Here is a 17,363-nt window from a genome sequence, read left to right as displayed (position 1 = left end):
TCCAATGGATTTGGTATAAAAAAAACCTGTTTATACTGATTAATTATTGAGACAAAATGTTGTTACAGTGTGTCACACTGTGATAAAAAAAGGATTCATCAAATGCGACTTAGTTTTGACATGTGATCTAGAGTACATGCATTGACTTCAGTCCAGGAACTGGTGTTAGGAATATCCTAAAAGTTCTGTAATTCTAATTTTATCATTTTAAAAGTAAAAGATTCACACAGCAGACTGACATTCATGGATCAGTACAGCAATCATATCTTACTGGCACAGCCAGAAGGAAAAGATGAGACAGTTCATAACATTTGTTTGGAATCCACTATTTTTTGTGGGTTACCAATTTTCATGTACTTCATTGATGCTACAATCCACAAGTTTCAAGACCCAAGGAATTGTGATTCCTCAGTGAAAATAATCATCCTATTAAAAAAAGCCATGAATTAAGGTACAGGACTCTCAGTAATATTTTTAAAATGTATGATTTTTACGTGGCTACTGGACTAACAAATATAGGGATATTTTCTTGGAAATCATGAACAAATATTGGTATAAGCAAATTGATACTTCCAACTGAATGCCACACATATAGGTACTTAACACAAAACAGCAAATATTAATAACATAATGAAATTTTTTTTTTTATGAAACAAATATAATCCAAGACTACTACTTCAATACAACAATGTAACAAATAATACTACCATGTTGTAATAGAGTGTAGTAATTTAGCTGATGGCCAGTTAATAATGAGATAGCTGAATTTCAAATATTTAACTAAATATAATTCCTTGTTCATATTAGTGAAGCTTCCATTTAGAAGTCTGATTTAGTTTTTTCAAGGTCGAGATAAGTTACTGACAAACCTGGGCAATCAATATCAATAATCAATACAACTACACCACAATCATTAAGCATACAGAAATTATGCCAGGAATTTGATGATAGAGAAAGCTCCCTCACTGGCACCAAAGCAAGGGAAAACTAAGAAAAACAAAGGGTGTTGGGAGTATATCACAGATCAATTACTACTTAACACAGATATCCATCTCTACCAACCTTGTTTCTGAATTATATTTTCAAATGTTTCAACTGTTGTATCAACTCCTTCATTGCCTGTTTTACTTTTTATGTTCTAACAACCACTAACTTGAAGTAATTAGCAATGTTATGTCTTGCCATGCTTGACAGCAATGAATTAATATCTCTTCTCTCTACCACATGAAATAAACAGATCAATGTCTGTGAATGCACACAGCTATATATTATTGTCTGGAACATCTCTCAAGGACATATTTATGTTGTAAATATTTTGCAAAATTTCCAAAGCATTTTTTAATCAACCTGCTACTGTGTTATTTGTATAAAAAATTGGTATTTTGTTACAGCAAGTATCATAACTCCTGTGTTTAAATTGATTTTCTTTCTTCTTTATTTTCTGTTAATATTTATATATCAAAATTACACTGCAGAGAGCATATCTGTGCACAAATCTGTGGTCTTTTACAGGAATTCTCATGTTTCACTGCTTTCCATGTGTGCAAATTTATAAAATCTTGAGTGATTTGTACACTCACACCCCTTGGCAGCAACTCTGAACATAGCTTTACCAACAATATACATAAAGTCCATTACTTCAATGAACTTCACTTTAACAAATTTGCAGTATTGAAACCCTCTTTGAACCCCCAAAAGTCATAATACAGAATACTTCACTGTATGGAATGCCATGCTAATAAATGATTCCAAGGTACATGAAATAAATTATTATAGGGAGGGTTGACTGAAAAAAATCCTCTTTGCCTTTTCTTTCTCTGTTCCAAGGAGTTTTCTGTCATCTCTGTTTTTAAGTTTTCCTGGGGCTTCGGCTATTGGCAGTGAGGTATGGAAGATGAACAACTTCCCAGATCTTTCGGCAGACTTCAGCGCATCCAAGCCAGCTTGAATGACTGGGCCTAGTACAATCTCTGTCTCTCGGGATTCAACAAACATCTCTGGTATCTGTGACAGCAAGCTACAAATAAAGATAACCAGAGTGTAATCAATAATTGTAGCAGTCATTGTAAGCATTATCCACCATGCAACTTGATACCAACTAATTATTTCTATGTAAATTTTAATAATCTAATGGTTAACTGGCATAGTATAGCCTGTATTATGCTAACATACTGTGAACCATATACATGCATATACTAATACTGTGACAGGACATATAAAACATCATAAAGAACATTTTTGTCTATGATACTGAAGTTGAGATGCTATAAAAGTTGATAAAAACCCAAGATTATTATTACTGTTTGCAAAATTAATTGCTCTTAAAGTCATCTTCACTGTCCACTCCCATTAGTCAGACTTTATTAAGTGAGAGTCACAGGCTTTGAGTAACTTTGGAGTAGCAGTCAGTTCCAGAGGCATGCTTCATGAATCAATAATTATCTTGATTTGCTACTATAAATGTGGCCTCTCATAAAGAATATTCATTCTACTCATCATTCCTGTACTCTCTCAGATACATAATATACACTTAACCTACTTCACATAACATATCACAATACTCTAGTCTCATTTAAGGATCATGCAGTCCACTCATCTAAATTCTATACTCATTCACATAGACAGCTAACCTGTCGAATTTAACCTAATGCAATGTTCTTGCCTCACATGGATGGCATGCATGTAATTCCTATACTCATACACTTTTAACATGCATACAACTCCATAATTTCAAAATAGTTGTTTTTAAAGTTGTGTAATTCACTGCTGTATTCTGTTCATTCAATAAAGATCAACATCATCTTCCATTAATTTTCTTTTTAAAATGTCTATAATAGAATACAACATTTTAAATCATTTTTGTGTGTTTCTCCACAGTCTAACTTGAGTTGATACACCTACACCATTTCAAGCACTGGGGATAAAGATATACCATTCATCAGGGCTGGTTTTGTCCCTTCATCCCTCAGCCTCACCCCATCCCCATTACTATTATGACTTCTGCCACTTAATTTCTTAATAAAACCCCAACAAGATGCATCCCTCTCACCAAACTAAATACTAACACTTTAAGCAGTTAAAGATGAAATATAGATCATGATAAGCTTCGCTTGCTGTAAGGGCATGGTACTAATACGGATGCATATCGTCATCAATTTCATGATTCTAGCAATTCTGAAAAAGATGTATCCCCTCAACATGTTTCAGGATAGGTCAGTATGTACACAGCATGCAGGCACCAATGTGGTCACCAGCTAAATGCAAAAACTCAACCTAAACCAGTGAAATCACAGGTACATTAACCTTTATTTGCAGTGTGGTACTGACAGACATCAATACTAAAACATCAAACATTAACCAGTTAATCAGTCACTGAAGTGTGAAATATGGGTAAAAGTCATCTATTTTTGTGACAAGGGTGTTGTACGCATTATAATTCAACACTCATGGAAAGTTTCATGGTTCCATGTATAAAAGTACATTTACAGGCTATAATAAACCCTAGGTCATGAGGAAAATTTAAACTAAGCCAGCAAAATTTGATTTCAGGTCTAACAATATGTATACAGCATGCTAAACAAACCCTAACCTAATGCAAAATCTTAACCAAATATTAATTTGCCAAATTAGCTCCCTTAGTCCTCCCACTAAACGTTGTCTAGGACCAAGGAAGAAAGAACGGTTGAGGTGCAAACAGACTGTACATATGGGGATGCTTTTATATGTACAGATGCCAGTGCTGACAGAATTGCAACAAATTTCTTGTTACTTCATAGGGGTGTGCTAAAAAGTGTTAAAAACATTGATCTTCACTGATTGATTATCAAACATTAAATTTTTAAAATATGAAATTTCATATGCCACAAGTTGTCTCCAGTGTAGATCATACTGCATACTTTATTGCATTCCATAAAATTATGTTTCATAAACACAAGTTCGGCATTTGATTCATCACTCACTTTCAAGACTTGGCACTTCAAAATGATGTTGCTATCAAACAATAATAGGTCCTCCCCTGCAATATGGCACAATTTTTATTACATTAAAATAGTGATCTTTTATAACAGATTGTGATTTTCAGAGGAAGGGGTCAGAGTTATTCTACAATAAAATATTACTTTCCTTGACAAGATCTAGCAATGAACGGTCTAATATAACAACTGCTATGAAATAAATACACCCTATGTAAAGTGATTTAACAAATAACCACCATAAAAGTATTTTTGGATGAAAATTTCAGTACCTAAGTAATGTTATTACTTTGAGAATTGCATTTCTATATTTAGTTATTTCTTAGACTAGAAGCAAACTGACTATTTTCAAAGACCACACATACTACCAATTATTTAGTAATACAAGCATTCAAATAGTAAATTTAAAAAAAAGTACAAATAAAACCTATTTTGTTCAGATCAATAAAAGATATTCCAAACCATGTTACCTGTCTATGACAGCCTCAGACTCTGACAGCTTGACTAGAAATCCATCCAACAAGGGCACAAACACATCCTCTAGATCTGAGACTACCAACATTTGTGGCTGGGCCAAAGAACCCTATAAACATATATATATACAGTTAATACACACAATACTTCTGTTATCACTGCACACTGTCTTTTCAACTCATTCATCTAAATTGTATATCAAACTACACTTGATAAGGCCTTGTCAAAAACGATTGGTCTAAAGATGTTAACAATTCCAAAATTTAACTGAAATTTGTCAACTTTTGTGATGTTCTTCAAAAATATTTTTTTGTGTGACTTTTTCTATCTTCCATTCAAGGTTAAATGATCAATTGCCCTCATTAAAATTTTCATCAAAACATTTGGAAAGATGTATGAGGTCACCTTTCTACATTTCACTGAAAAATGTTCTGCCTTGAAATGTACAATAATCCCAATTTTACTTTGAAAGGTGTTCAGGTATAAGTTACTCACCTTTACATTATAGAAGTGTATTTCTTTTGCATATGTTACAAAACCAACTCTAATTTCAGATTCTTCTGATCCAGCTTCTCTGCAATAAAATTAATGAAAACTAGAAATATGTTCATGGAACATGGCTGCCCCACCACTGACTATTATGCTATTATACCCCTACCAGTGTCATAGTTTGGCATAAAAAGATGAATCAAAGACAACAGAGCTTGCATGTATGTGACACTTATTCATGTTCTGTCCCTACAATATCATATGGCTTATCAATACATGAAAAGAATTATTTTGATCATACTGTGAATTTTTTTTCCTCAGGAATTCAATAAAAAAAAAAATTTTTCAATTCCTGAGTGTTTAAACCATCTCTGATATTCTTGAGCTATACGGCTTTTATATTAACTGCTGCAGATTTAACAATTTTATTTAGCACAAAACAGACATCATTAGAAGACTTTTGGTGAAAAAAAAGCATGCCAATATGGCCACCATTCAGGAGGAGTAGCAAAAAGATTTTCAAGATGGCCATCATGGCAGCCATATTTAATATCTTTGATATAAGATTGGCACCAATTGTGTCTAGGACATACCAGATACAATAAGATTTGTTTTAGAGAAAACCCTATGTTGATATATATGGCCATCAAGTCTGGAGGAGTAGCGACAATATTTTCATGATGGCCACCATGGTTGTCAGGCAAAAGTCAATGTTCACTTTGATTATTAATGCACTGTGACAAAACAGAAAGGGTGGGGGAAATTACACAGAATCAACTGAACTTTACTTTTTATGCAGTGTTTAGGCAAAATGACGCAAATCACCCCCTAGTGTGAACCTTGCTAAGAAATGTTTTGTTTCAGATCTTGCCCTCAGTACAAAGATTTTAGTCTTTATCCATGAACTAATAGTCTTCTTTCACAATTTTCCACTTTCTCAAAAAATCTATTATCAAACCAATATATATTTTGTTTAATACTAAATAAAGAATTTCATATTACTTTCGGAAGAAAGAGTGTTAGCTTTGCTGTAGCAGTTTCTGAAAAAGGTCAGACTGTAATTCTTGAAAAGATTTTCTACTACTTTATAGAGATTTAGGAAGAACCAAAGCATGAGTGAAAAGAGAAATAGCAGCAAGTCAAAGATACTTACTTCGGTAAATTAACCAGAATATCACTTTTTAACCTCTCACAGATGAGGTTCACTAGACCAGATTTAACACTGTTGTAAGATACATCAATCATAAATATGAATGCTGGGGCCTGAGGCAACACACCATTCTGAAATAGAAGACAAGTTGGTCTGGGATTATAATCATTAAATACTATAATGATCTGTCTCTAACTAAAAACCAGGCAGACACATCTTCCAGTGCACAAATTTTACGTTATTGCATCAAGATGTCAAATGTGTGTATAAATTTTAGTGTTATTATATCGAAATAGTATTCAATCTATTGCTACAGAGGCAAAGGAAATCACCAAATGAAGAAACTAATAAATAAATAAATCAATAATGAAAAGGAAACACTTTGCATGATCATCACAGACGATTGTGGTTCCACTTGTTTTGCTGTTACTAATACTGGGCATGAGATAATTCAACTGTTAAATTAACAATTCTTTAAGCTAGAGCATTTTATCCAATATGACCACGGTGGCAATATTAGATGGCACATCAGCAACATTTAAGACCGATGAGACATCATACATCTTTTAGAAAAATCACACATTAATACAGTAAAACCTGTCCTGAGTGTCTTGAAATGAGCAACCACAATTGCCATTCATGGATCTTTTCTTTATTAAAAATGCACTGTCATGTGTGACCACCTGCAAAAAAAGACCAAGTGACCAATATTTTTAGGCAAAATAAGCATTTCAACATTGCTATGAACAACTGCATCACAAAAACAAGATGAAGACCAATGACCTTATTTAATTCTGTGTAATCATGATCACTTAGAGGGTCTGACCGACGGAGCTAAAATTCTTCATGGCAATTAACTTATGGTTGTCTTGTGTAGACATTTCACATGTTGTTAGAGTCAACATGTAATTATATTCTTGGGTAAAATGCAAATATACTGATAATTAGCAATATTTCTACCAAAGACCACCAACACAGAATGATTGATAGAATGACTGATGAAAAATATAAAGATATAAACAACTTTCCCCCAACTCTTAACCAAAGTGTGGTGTTCACACTACTGCCTGTGTGACTACACAATCTCTCCTTATTCTTCAAATAGCTAAAAGGTACCTTAGACAGGATATCTACAGTTACACAAACTGAGCCTAGAATACTACACTGCTACATGATCGGCTTAACAAGTTATTCTGCTCTGTTGAAAATATCAATCATGAAACATTTTATATCTAGGAGGCTGCTACCAACTCATCCAAGCTGACACAATATAACCATCTAGTATTCTGCAAGCAACATTGATTAAAGTGCAGTCTGCTTCCTCCACCCATATTTATATATATATATATATATATACCGATTCAATTTTAAAAGTTTCAAGGCTAAACATGCCAAAGTGAATGCATGTAAAAAAATCACCTTGCAATAATCTTTGGTAGCAACAAAATCATAGGAGCCAAGACAAAGTTCAGGTCTGTTGTAACAGTCTGTCCTTTTTCCTGTGTGATCTAAATGTGCAAAATACTCAGCTGGCACTGAAAAAGACAAAACAGAAAGAATAAAATGTTATCTTCTCTCAAGTTATTCTGTCTTTTGGAGATTTTTTTTCTTCCAAAACTCAAAAAATATGTTGTACATAACACTAGTTCTTGCCAGAAAACAATGCTAAAATGCAGGCATTTTAACTTTGTTGTAAGATATTCTCAATTAAAAATAATTTGAGAACAAAATTATTTTCATATTTACAAAACCAGTTTGTATTATTGACAATACCATGCTAACTGATACTATTTCTGGAGTTGATTTTTGCATTCTCAAGATTACATTCAATACCTAAAGAATTTGTTTTATGACATATTGATTGCTGTAGATTGTTCAGTAGGCAAACTTCATCACAGCAAAGTATTACTGAAACCAGCCTTAAACAATAAAGTAGTTTTGTTCCCTCCAGTTTGACTTTTATCCATACTTTCCCAACCTACTAAAAGCCAACTCCTGGAGATGAATTAAAATGTAAGAAGCCTTCACAAACACAGAGATATTCTCTAAAAGTTTAAGGTAAGTATAGCTGACAAAGTAATTCAAACAGGTGTACATGCAATATGTGCTCTTACAGACTTGAATGGAAGGTCTTTTTGTTTTCTGTGAAAAGAATGGGACTGACTGACCTTTAAAATTTAAAGTGTATACAGCTAATAACATAACTATTGTATACAGGTATCAACACAAATATAGTGTTATCAATCTTACCATTTCCATCAAGTCGAGAAATAATCTCATCTTACAAGGGCAGCCAAGGGCAATAACTGTGTCTAATTTTGGCAGAAACCTGAAAATCAGTTTGATCAAGGTCACTGTAATATTAGTCCCAATACGAAGTAAATTTTCAATCCAATCCAACTTTAATAATTGCCAATTATAACTTGGGACTTACAGGATGAACATACAGTATATACATAAATACAGATAGGGCACATGGTCAAATGACATAGTTTGGTTTGGTTTGGTATTTTATTGCAGAAAAACATAAGTTGGTTATTTTTATTGCCAAAGCAGTTGGAGTAAAGTACCTTGCTGTGGGCATACTATTGTAGGCCCTCCTGGACCAATCCAAAGGTAGGATTCAAACCAGCACCTTTTCAGTCACAAGCCAGGCATGCATACCATTGGGATACCAAGATAGAACATAACAAACTTATGGACAACATGGGCAACATCCCTTACAGATAACAAGCTGTAAAAGAAAATAAACTACAGACCATCTGTTGCTGCTCCACAGAAGGCACACTGGAAACGACGACCTCCATCGATGAATATATTGTATGAGTTCATATAGGCCTTACACCTTTTACATCTCACTGGCCCTACCTCTCCTAGGTCCACAAGTGGAGGAGGTGTCTATAAAAAATTAACACTAATGCATAAATATAATTTGTACAGAACAAGCTCAAGACTGAAAAAAGAAATTATAAAAAAAAGTAGTAGCTTTTATACATAATGACAAGTTGATACGATCTAATCTGTGAATTTTCCCATTAGTATCTCAAAATAATGATTAAATTAGCCGATTCATTTTGCACATGAATATTTTCAACATAAAGCAACACCACTCCAGACCTGCCAACTCTGACAAGTCCGTCTCAGTATGGCAGTTGATTTTTTCCCGTAAGATTGACTAGTTTTCAGTAAGTAATAGCAAAATATCAATAACTGCCATTGTAAAGCTGGAAAACGTAATTAAAAGTACCCATATACTTTATTTACCACTAGTACAGTTGCACAAACTCTAGTTCCAAACACTATGCAGTTCAATGACTTGTTGCTATCTCTCAACTTGACATAATTCTTTGGAAATTCTTTTCCATTTCACATGATGATGGCAATCATATCTCCTGCTACGAGACATACTCAAATCAGCACATGATGTCCAATAAACAAACTGTGTCCTTTCCAGCTTTTATTCACAAGAATCTGAAGACTCCTTTTTATTATTCTGTGTTAATTATTGACATTTTTCAAAAGCTTATTTTCCCTTTCGTCTTGTATTGCTTTCTGGATGCCAATTTTAAAAATTCTATAATCAACAGTTTGATTATGCAGATGCCTCTCTAGAACAAATAGGTACAGTTAGGTTGCTGCTGTAAAGTTAGTCTGGTTCTCTGACTAATTTCACTAATTCTAAGATGAAACCCAGATCCAAATAAAACATGGATGAACCAATTATCCATAGTTTTGGGCAATGTTCATTTTACTGTAATTTTTGCTAGTATTTTAAGGGTAATTTTCGTAAGACTTACAGCAAAATCATAAGAGTTGGCAGGTCTGCCACTCATTTGATACATGCACAGAAAGAGTAGTCTGTGCACATGCAATCTGCCATGTGGGTTCTGTAGTTATGAAAGAGTCCATTTTTTATACAGATCAGAGCAGTTATGTAACCCATCGCCTGCTTAATGTCTATTTATGGCATAACTTGTTTAATCAACAGTCATGTTCATTTATCTGTGGTACATAATGAATCCCATAATTTTAGCTACATTTCAAGATGCTCACATGAAAATTCACTGCACTACAGATGTAGATTTCACTTGTTATGCTGAGCTGAATGAACTAGAGATTCATCCATATATATTACAAGAAGTCTGGTCATATCGGTATCAAAAAATGCAACTGATACTATACAAGAATGACCAACATATGCTCTACCGTATTAAACTTGATTTGTTTACACAAAAAAAGCACCTTATGATGCTGCGGCATTTCAGCATAGATCAGGACTTTCTGAACAATCGGCAAAACCTGCTTTGATTCACAAGATCTTTAAGAAAATTTACAACTGTTTCACAACCACAAAGTGTTGGAAGACAAGCAAGGTCATGGATTCCATTCAAATAAGTGACAGTAAAATTATACTTCATTATAAGGCCATCTCACTATAAGGTGGTATATATGACTTCCATTGACAGTGTTATGAGAGAATATTGTACTAAGTAAAACAAATACCAATTGATAGTGAATGGACCGATTTGTAGACTGAGAAACTAGCGAACACAGATATCTAGCATATCTGCTTCTGGAAAAAACTTTAATTAAAAACCCATTTCAAGCACCAATTACTCATTAGTATAGTTTTCCACAAAAGAGTTAAACTAGTGTCTACTGAATTAATCTGCTGAGCAAACAAAGCTTGAATAGTCCACCCTACACATCCAATTTTCACAAAATACTGGCAAATATTACTAAGGATATCGTTGATAGTAAAACAACTATATCTGTGTCAAAAAATCTGATCACATCATGGTAGAAATACTGTATATATCTTGAAATCTTAAAGAACATGGTCCTAGCCCCTGAAATTACCTCTTGTTCTTTCAGTTTAGCAAAAGGGGACACAGTAAGAGCCATCGGGATATTGCTGCTCTTCATCATGTCAGATGTACAGGGGATATTGTACATTGTAGACCGTAAATATGCTGGATTACAGTTTCCTGAAAAAAAGAAGGAAGATTCTGAAACATTTGGTCCATGAAAGTCAGAAATATTATGACACACAAGATCATTGCTATTACTGACACACTTTCATGCTACTGTAATACATAACATTTCACAATATTGGAAAGGTTAAGTTTCTTGTCAAACTTCAATTTAGTACAATAAATAAACTTTGCACACAAATACTTTTCCCTCTAAATAATAGGTACTGCTCTTGACTCAGTCGGTACTGATGAAATTTCCAATGTCAGATTACATTACAGTTTTCAAGCTAGCTAAATTTAGTGAGCTGCAGCACTCCACTCCTATTTCTTAAGTTCCTTTTGTTTTCAGAACACCCGTTTTTATAACACACCCATTCTCTAATTTTTTTTAACTTCACTATATTTTTTAAGGAGTGGTGTTAAATTTTGTTCTGATCTTTTGGCATCTATAAAATGTAGTCAACGAAAAATATATTTGGAAGACTTCTCTTTTTAAAATTAATTTCTGCAGTGGTCCCCTCATATAAAGCCACCAGTTCTATAGTTGCAAAGTGGCATAATAGGGGTGGACTTTCTGGTGGAGGATTACACTGCCATCAGTAATAACTGAAGAGGTTTAACAAAAAACAGGCATCTGATGATTTATTTTTACATATATTTGTACCAGGAAACTGTACCTACAATACCTAGAATTTTTAAAAAGTTTACTTTAAACATTTTATGATTCATCACCAAATTCTGTCAGAGACAATTCATCCAATTAGGATTAGCATCTTCTATCTGATACAGATTGGTCTAAGTCTAGACGATGTTTGCTGTTTCCAATTCAACATCAATGAAAATGCTTCACTGATACACTAATCAATCCATATCAAGGAACTATAAATGTTCTGTCTCTTTCCTTTTACGCCCAATTGATCACAATCAAGAGTGGTAATCACATGATAATAATCAAGCAAGGAAGGCACACACCTGACTTTTTGGCTAAATAAAAAAGCCAAAATGTGGTTTGTAACAAATTATCCAAGTTCTATTTCTTATGCAGTATGAAGGCATTGAATGAAAGAAACACAATAAAATAAGCTAGCAGACAATGTCAGAGACCATATATGATTGATACGAATGATGACTGACATGTCAAACATTTTGCTTACAGTCTGACCTAAACACAACAGGTAAAAGTAAATAATGCACATAAAATACATGAATACTTCTTTCACGTTGTGACATTATTACATATTTACTGAAAGTGAGTTTAATTCAGTGTATATCAAAAAAAAATTTAAAGTCGGACTACAGTTATACCAGCAAATTATTCTCCACATCTTTATCATTTCTCTGACATGACTGGTGGCAGGTTGATCTTGCCAACAGCATCTATTTTATAAGGTTTTGGTCATATGAACACTGTATTCTATTTTTAGCTGATTGTTTTGAATGATGATTTGAGTTTGTGCATTATTTTAAAAACTTCAGTTCTGCTTTATTTATTATTCTACCAACTTGTAACTTGCATTTTTTCCACGCTTTTTACACTTTTTTAAATTTAAAAAAAAATTCATATCAGCTACATAATTCAGAATTGATATTAATTTTATTAAAAGAACTATAAACAAACTGCCATGGATCAAAATCAATATCAATGAAACTGATATTTAAGTATTATAAATTTTATCATCTTAATGGGGCAGTCTATAAAATCATCAGGAAAATAATCAAAATGAGATGTGAATTATCAATGTGAATTCTCTGGGAAATTCTACAAAATTTTTTTTTTTATACAAATATTTCACAAATCTCCATCAAGTAAAGACAGTCTGTGTAGAGTTGATTATCAAACCATAGTCAGCTTTTTTTAGGGAGTGAGGATGGGGACTGGGCTTTTCAGGTGTGTTTACCCCTGGACCACCAAAGAAGTTTGTCCCTCCCACTGCAACTTTTCCAACTTTTGCTACTTTATTTATTTTTGAAACCCTTGATAACTTGTACATAAAGTTAAAGACAAAACTAATTTTAAAACATACTTTATTATTTTCAATTAAAAATCACAAGCATATAAAAACTTCTTTAACTGTCATTTAAAATAGTTCTTAAGAATCCTTGGGCATGAAAATGTTTGGCTGTATCCAGCTTTCCACAACTTTTCTTTTATCTTTTCTGAGAATGTCTTGAGCAACTATACCACTGTGAAACTCAACTGCAGCTGTTACACAAATGCAATGTTTACAAAGGAAGTGAGCTTGTCACATGATTCACTGGTCATAGTATGGTACCCTGTCAAAAACATCTAGTAAACTGTGCAAGGAAAGCAAAGGCAACTACCAGACCATTTTAACTTGGTGGTAAAAAAAACCCAGGAACTCCTAAATAAGCTTGTTGTTTTTGTGCAGTATGCAGTAAGACATTCTGTTTCATACATTTTTCTTTTAGCCAATGGACATTACTTAAAAAATAGTATGTAGAGTCAATTCATTTACATATGGATCTGCAGCAAAGACTTGGTGGATTATGTGTTAACAGACTGAATATAGGTAATGATAGTATTGGCATTTTATCATACACATTTTCTACCAATCAGGTAACAGGAACTTAAAAAATACCCAATCATAAGTTTTTGCAACAATACTTGTGCTATATAATTATGGTCAAAAATGCAGTTGTTTTGGAGTTTTAAAATTCAGTCAACTGCAAATGTTGCAGTACTGGATGTCAGATTAATTTTTTCCTGTTGTTGTGCTTTATGTCAACTTCATTATGAACAAAATGAAACCACTGCTAGTATACAGTAAGAGATCTGACAGAAAAAAGATAAAGGAAACACACTGACCTTGGTCTTGTGTGATAAAATCTGTTGTGACCAGAGGAGGCATGCCACCCCTGACTGAGGTCTGAAATGTACCACCTCTATTCCGCCTATCATCTTCAATTACTTGAATCTGAAAAACAAGTGAACTTTCTATTTCTACAAGCACTAAAATGTCATATGATGCAATTGATTATGTAACTGATATTCAAGATTATGATTCTCTCTCTCTCAGCTTCAGACTCAACATAGATCCTAATATTTACCTGGCTAAAAATCAAAATCATTAACTGATCTTGTCCCATTTTCAAAAAATATCTATGAGTAAAAACGTTTTGAATATTTGTATTTATTTGCAACAAGAGAAAATCAAGTATCTAACTGTTTTTTTCTACTGACAACTTTTTAAAACCAGCAAATGTTATTAACTTTTACTATAATCTTGGAACTGTGGAATAATGAAGGGACTACTCAACACCCACTCCCAAGTTTTGATTGTAATTTTTATTATTTTTTTATTTTAAAAACTACACATACAGCTGAACTGCTAGTGGATGAAATTGTCTGAAGTGATGTTTTCTTTATACAGATATTTTGAAATCATTCCATTCAATCTCATCCTTGTCACAGCTGGACTTGAAGTGTCAAAAGTCTTAAGTTTTGATTAACTTATTCAATATAAACCAGGAACTACAGAAGTAATATCTACATGTACTGCTTGCCCAACATACTGGCTCAATGTTATGGATATAAAATGTCCTAAAGTTATATTTCTAATTTTCACATCTTGCAGCAAAGGTAAATATTTTCTCTGAATAGGAACTTAGTGCTTACAGGACTAGGCATCTGGTCAGGGTCCAGACGTTTCTGCTGTGGAGGTTGCATGGAGGATGCGGGTTGCCGTGAGCCAGGTGGCATGGCCCCTCCCAACCCAGCACTGTATGGCTGCATTGAATGGATACTGTTAGCACCCATAAATTGGCCCTGCTGGAGTGGGGGCTGGGAACCTGGCTGAGATGCACCTGGCCCAAGGGAAGGTCCTCCTGGGAAACCACTGTACTGATTTGGTGGAAGTCCCCCTGCAAATGTTGGTTGTTGATTATAGCCTAAAGAAAAAGGAAAATTATTTAAAGATAATCTGTAGGTGACATACAGATCAAATTTATTCACTAAGCAAAATGGTGAAAGATGCAATGTGCATCTTAGAAAGGACAGATAACTGTAATAAACTAATTAGATGTAACAAATATATACTGATTGATACTAAATATAATAGATAGAAATCAAAATTAATACCTAAAATTGCTCAGTAAAACAGACAGCAGTGATTCAAGAGAAATATATATTACTATCACCAAATCAACTAGGCCATATTACACTAAACAGGCATCAAGAATGCAGAGGACACATTTACCCGTTGAGCTTGGAGTTGTAGATCCTGAAAAGCTAGTTGGTGGAGGAAGATTCATGCCTGAATGAGTTTCCACTGAAGACAATGGTGTTGCATACCCTGGTACCATACCACTGGGTGGGTGTGGTGCTCCCCCATACCCTTGCCCACTCAGCGGCATCCCCATACTTGATGGTGGCATACTCCCTAAAACATGTTGTGGTTGTGGTGGTGCTGACCCAAAGCCACTCCCTGGACCCGCCATGCTGCTAGGTGGCATGCCAATACCACTTGGTGGCATACCCCTACTACTTGGTGGCATCCCCATATTGTGGGGAGAGGCAGTTGAGCTTGTAGATGGGGGGCCCATGCTAGTAGGTGACCTTGGATCAAGATGGGGTGCCATTCCGGATCCTTGTCCCATAGTGGTGGGTGGCTGATTACCCTGTAATGGAGTAACTATTACTAGCAAAGAGGCAAAAACATCGATTGTACCGTATCATTATATCTTACAAAATTTTGCTAAATCATAACTTTCACTATCAGCAACAAAATCTAGTAATGACTGGTCCATCATATAAGGCCCTGCTCTCTACAGATTTTCTCAGCAATGTTTTAAAGAGTACAACAAGAGTTAGAAGATTTAAGTCACGATATGAGCAATCAGGAGCCGTGACTCTTCGAAAGGATTATGTGGATGGGATGCTGGAAATCAAATTTATTAAAGGTCTATACAGTATAAAGGTACACAATAATCTTGATCAAAATGCAAAATTCCCTAGTAAAGTTATGCTATGGAAAGCAAAGGTAGGAGAATGGCCAATTAGGGGCTATAACTCTTCCAAATGAAAATGTGGAATACCTGAAATTCAAGGTCTCGTAAATATAAAGTTGCACACCAAACTTGGTTGAAATATAACAAAACTGCATGTATCATTCTGTGGAAACCAAAGTCACAAAGACAGCCAAGGGATTTAACTCCTGCAAATGATATTGTCGACTCTTGCAAATCAATCTCACTCAAAATCTGATTGATCTAAAGCCAAAAGGTAAATATGGTTGAAATTCAAATTTTTTTGGCAAAGTTATCATGCTGAAAACAAAACCATGGGGACAAGCAATCTGAGGGCCAGAACTCATCTCAGTGAGACTAACTCCATATAAAGCACATGTAAGTCTATGTGACAATGTTCATGCTCCATACAAGGCACATCTAAGTCTATGTGACAATGTTCATGCTGCATACAAGGCACATGTAAGTCTATGAAACAAAGTTCATACTCCAAGTTAGGTACATGCAAGTCAAAGAGTCAATATTCATACCAAACTGCACCAGAATATGATGAAGGACCTTGAACTAAGCTGGTTACAACATTCAACATGAAGATATAAAGTTAACTCCCAAGGGTCAAAAATGTCGAAACTGAATCTTACATATATATTTTTTAAAAACACCTTAAAAGCCACATTTGGGGCTTGAGGCCATGTACACACCAAGGATCAGCTGCAGTGGAGATGTAATGATGGAAAATGGGCAAAAACTTCATCAAAATTGGACCTGAGAAGATGAAAGCTTTAATGGGAACAGGTACATTGAAAAGGCAGCCATATTTGATGATCTTATCTGTACAAAACAGTCTTTATTCAGTGATGCTTTCTGTCAAATTTGGAGGTCATTTAAAGTTAATGTTGGCCATATTTGACAGTGGGTGGATCGATATTATTTGGAACAACTTTAAAACCTTTTAGCCAGGATGCTCATAGACAAGTTTGGTTGAAATTGGACTGGTCGTGTTTGGGGGGGCACTCTACAAATAGTATGAACTTCTGCGATAGCGGTGGGTGTAAGGCGAAATTATTTAAGTTTCCAACATGTAGAGTGGAGAAAATGTTGGTATACCTCTATGTTATTTTCATGCATTATGGCTGAAATTTCTCTGGATATTGTATTTGTGGAAACTCTACATGATCTAAGCAAAGCACACAGGTAAATAAAATGACTGATCCCTTGTGCTCAAAAAAGAAATCAGCCTGAATTAGTCTAAACTACACTATCTTTAGCAGTTATTAAAATAGTGAAAATAATTTGCCAGACTAGACAATACCGGTT

The 17,363-nt window shown here is 34.3% G+C and overlaps 1 protein-coding gene across 2 annotated transcripts in view; it reads right to left on the bottom strand.

Moving 5' to 3' along the window:
* The window catches only part of LOC149803652 (protein transport protein Sec24C-like), a 52,476-nt gene that overhangs the window by 20,962 nt on the left and 14,151 nt on the right, over nucleotides 1-17,363 (bottom strand). For both annotated transcript variants that reach the window (XM_089953408.1, XM_089953407.1), the window contains exons 6-15: nucleotides 15,278-15,698; nucleotides 14,698-14,969; nucleotides 13,888-13,996; nucleotides 10,945-11,072; nucleotides 8,844-8,982; nucleotides 7,504-7,619; nucleotides 6,088-6,215; nucleotides 4,941-5,019; nucleotides 4,442-4,554; nucleotides 1,807-2,017 (exon numbers count right to left, since the gene is read on the bottom strand). In XM_089953408.1, the coding sequence (XP_089809534.1) occupies nucleotides 1,807-2,017; nucleotides 4,442-4,554; nucleotides 4,941-5,019; nucleotides 6,088-6,215; nucleotides 7,504-7,619; nucleotides 8,844-8,982; nucleotides 10,945-11,072; nucleotides 13,888-13,996; nucleotides 14,698-14,969; nucleotides 15,278-15,698 (1,716 nt within the window). The remainder of the gene's footprint in view (nucleotides 1-1,806; nucleotides 2,018-4,441; nucleotides 4,555-4,940; nucleotides 5,020-6,087; nucleotides 6,216-7,503; nucleotides 7,620-8,843; nucleotides 8,983-10,944; nucleotides 11,073-13,887; nucleotides 13,997-14,697; nucleotides 14,970-15,277; nucleotides 15,699-17,363) is intronic.

This window comes from Sinohyriopsis cumingii, chromosome 3 (assembly GCF_028554795.1).
Source record: "Sinohyriopsis cumingii isolate HCF-2022 chromosome 3, ASM2855479v2, whole genome shotgun sequence".
Taxonomy (NCBI): domain Eukaryota; kingdom Metazoa; phylum Mollusca; class Bivalvia; order Unionida; family Unionidae; genus Sinohyriopsis; species Sinohyriopsis cumingii.
The sequence above is the reverse complement of the archived record's forward strand: the minus strand, read 5'-3'. Positions and strand labels throughout refer to the sequence as shown.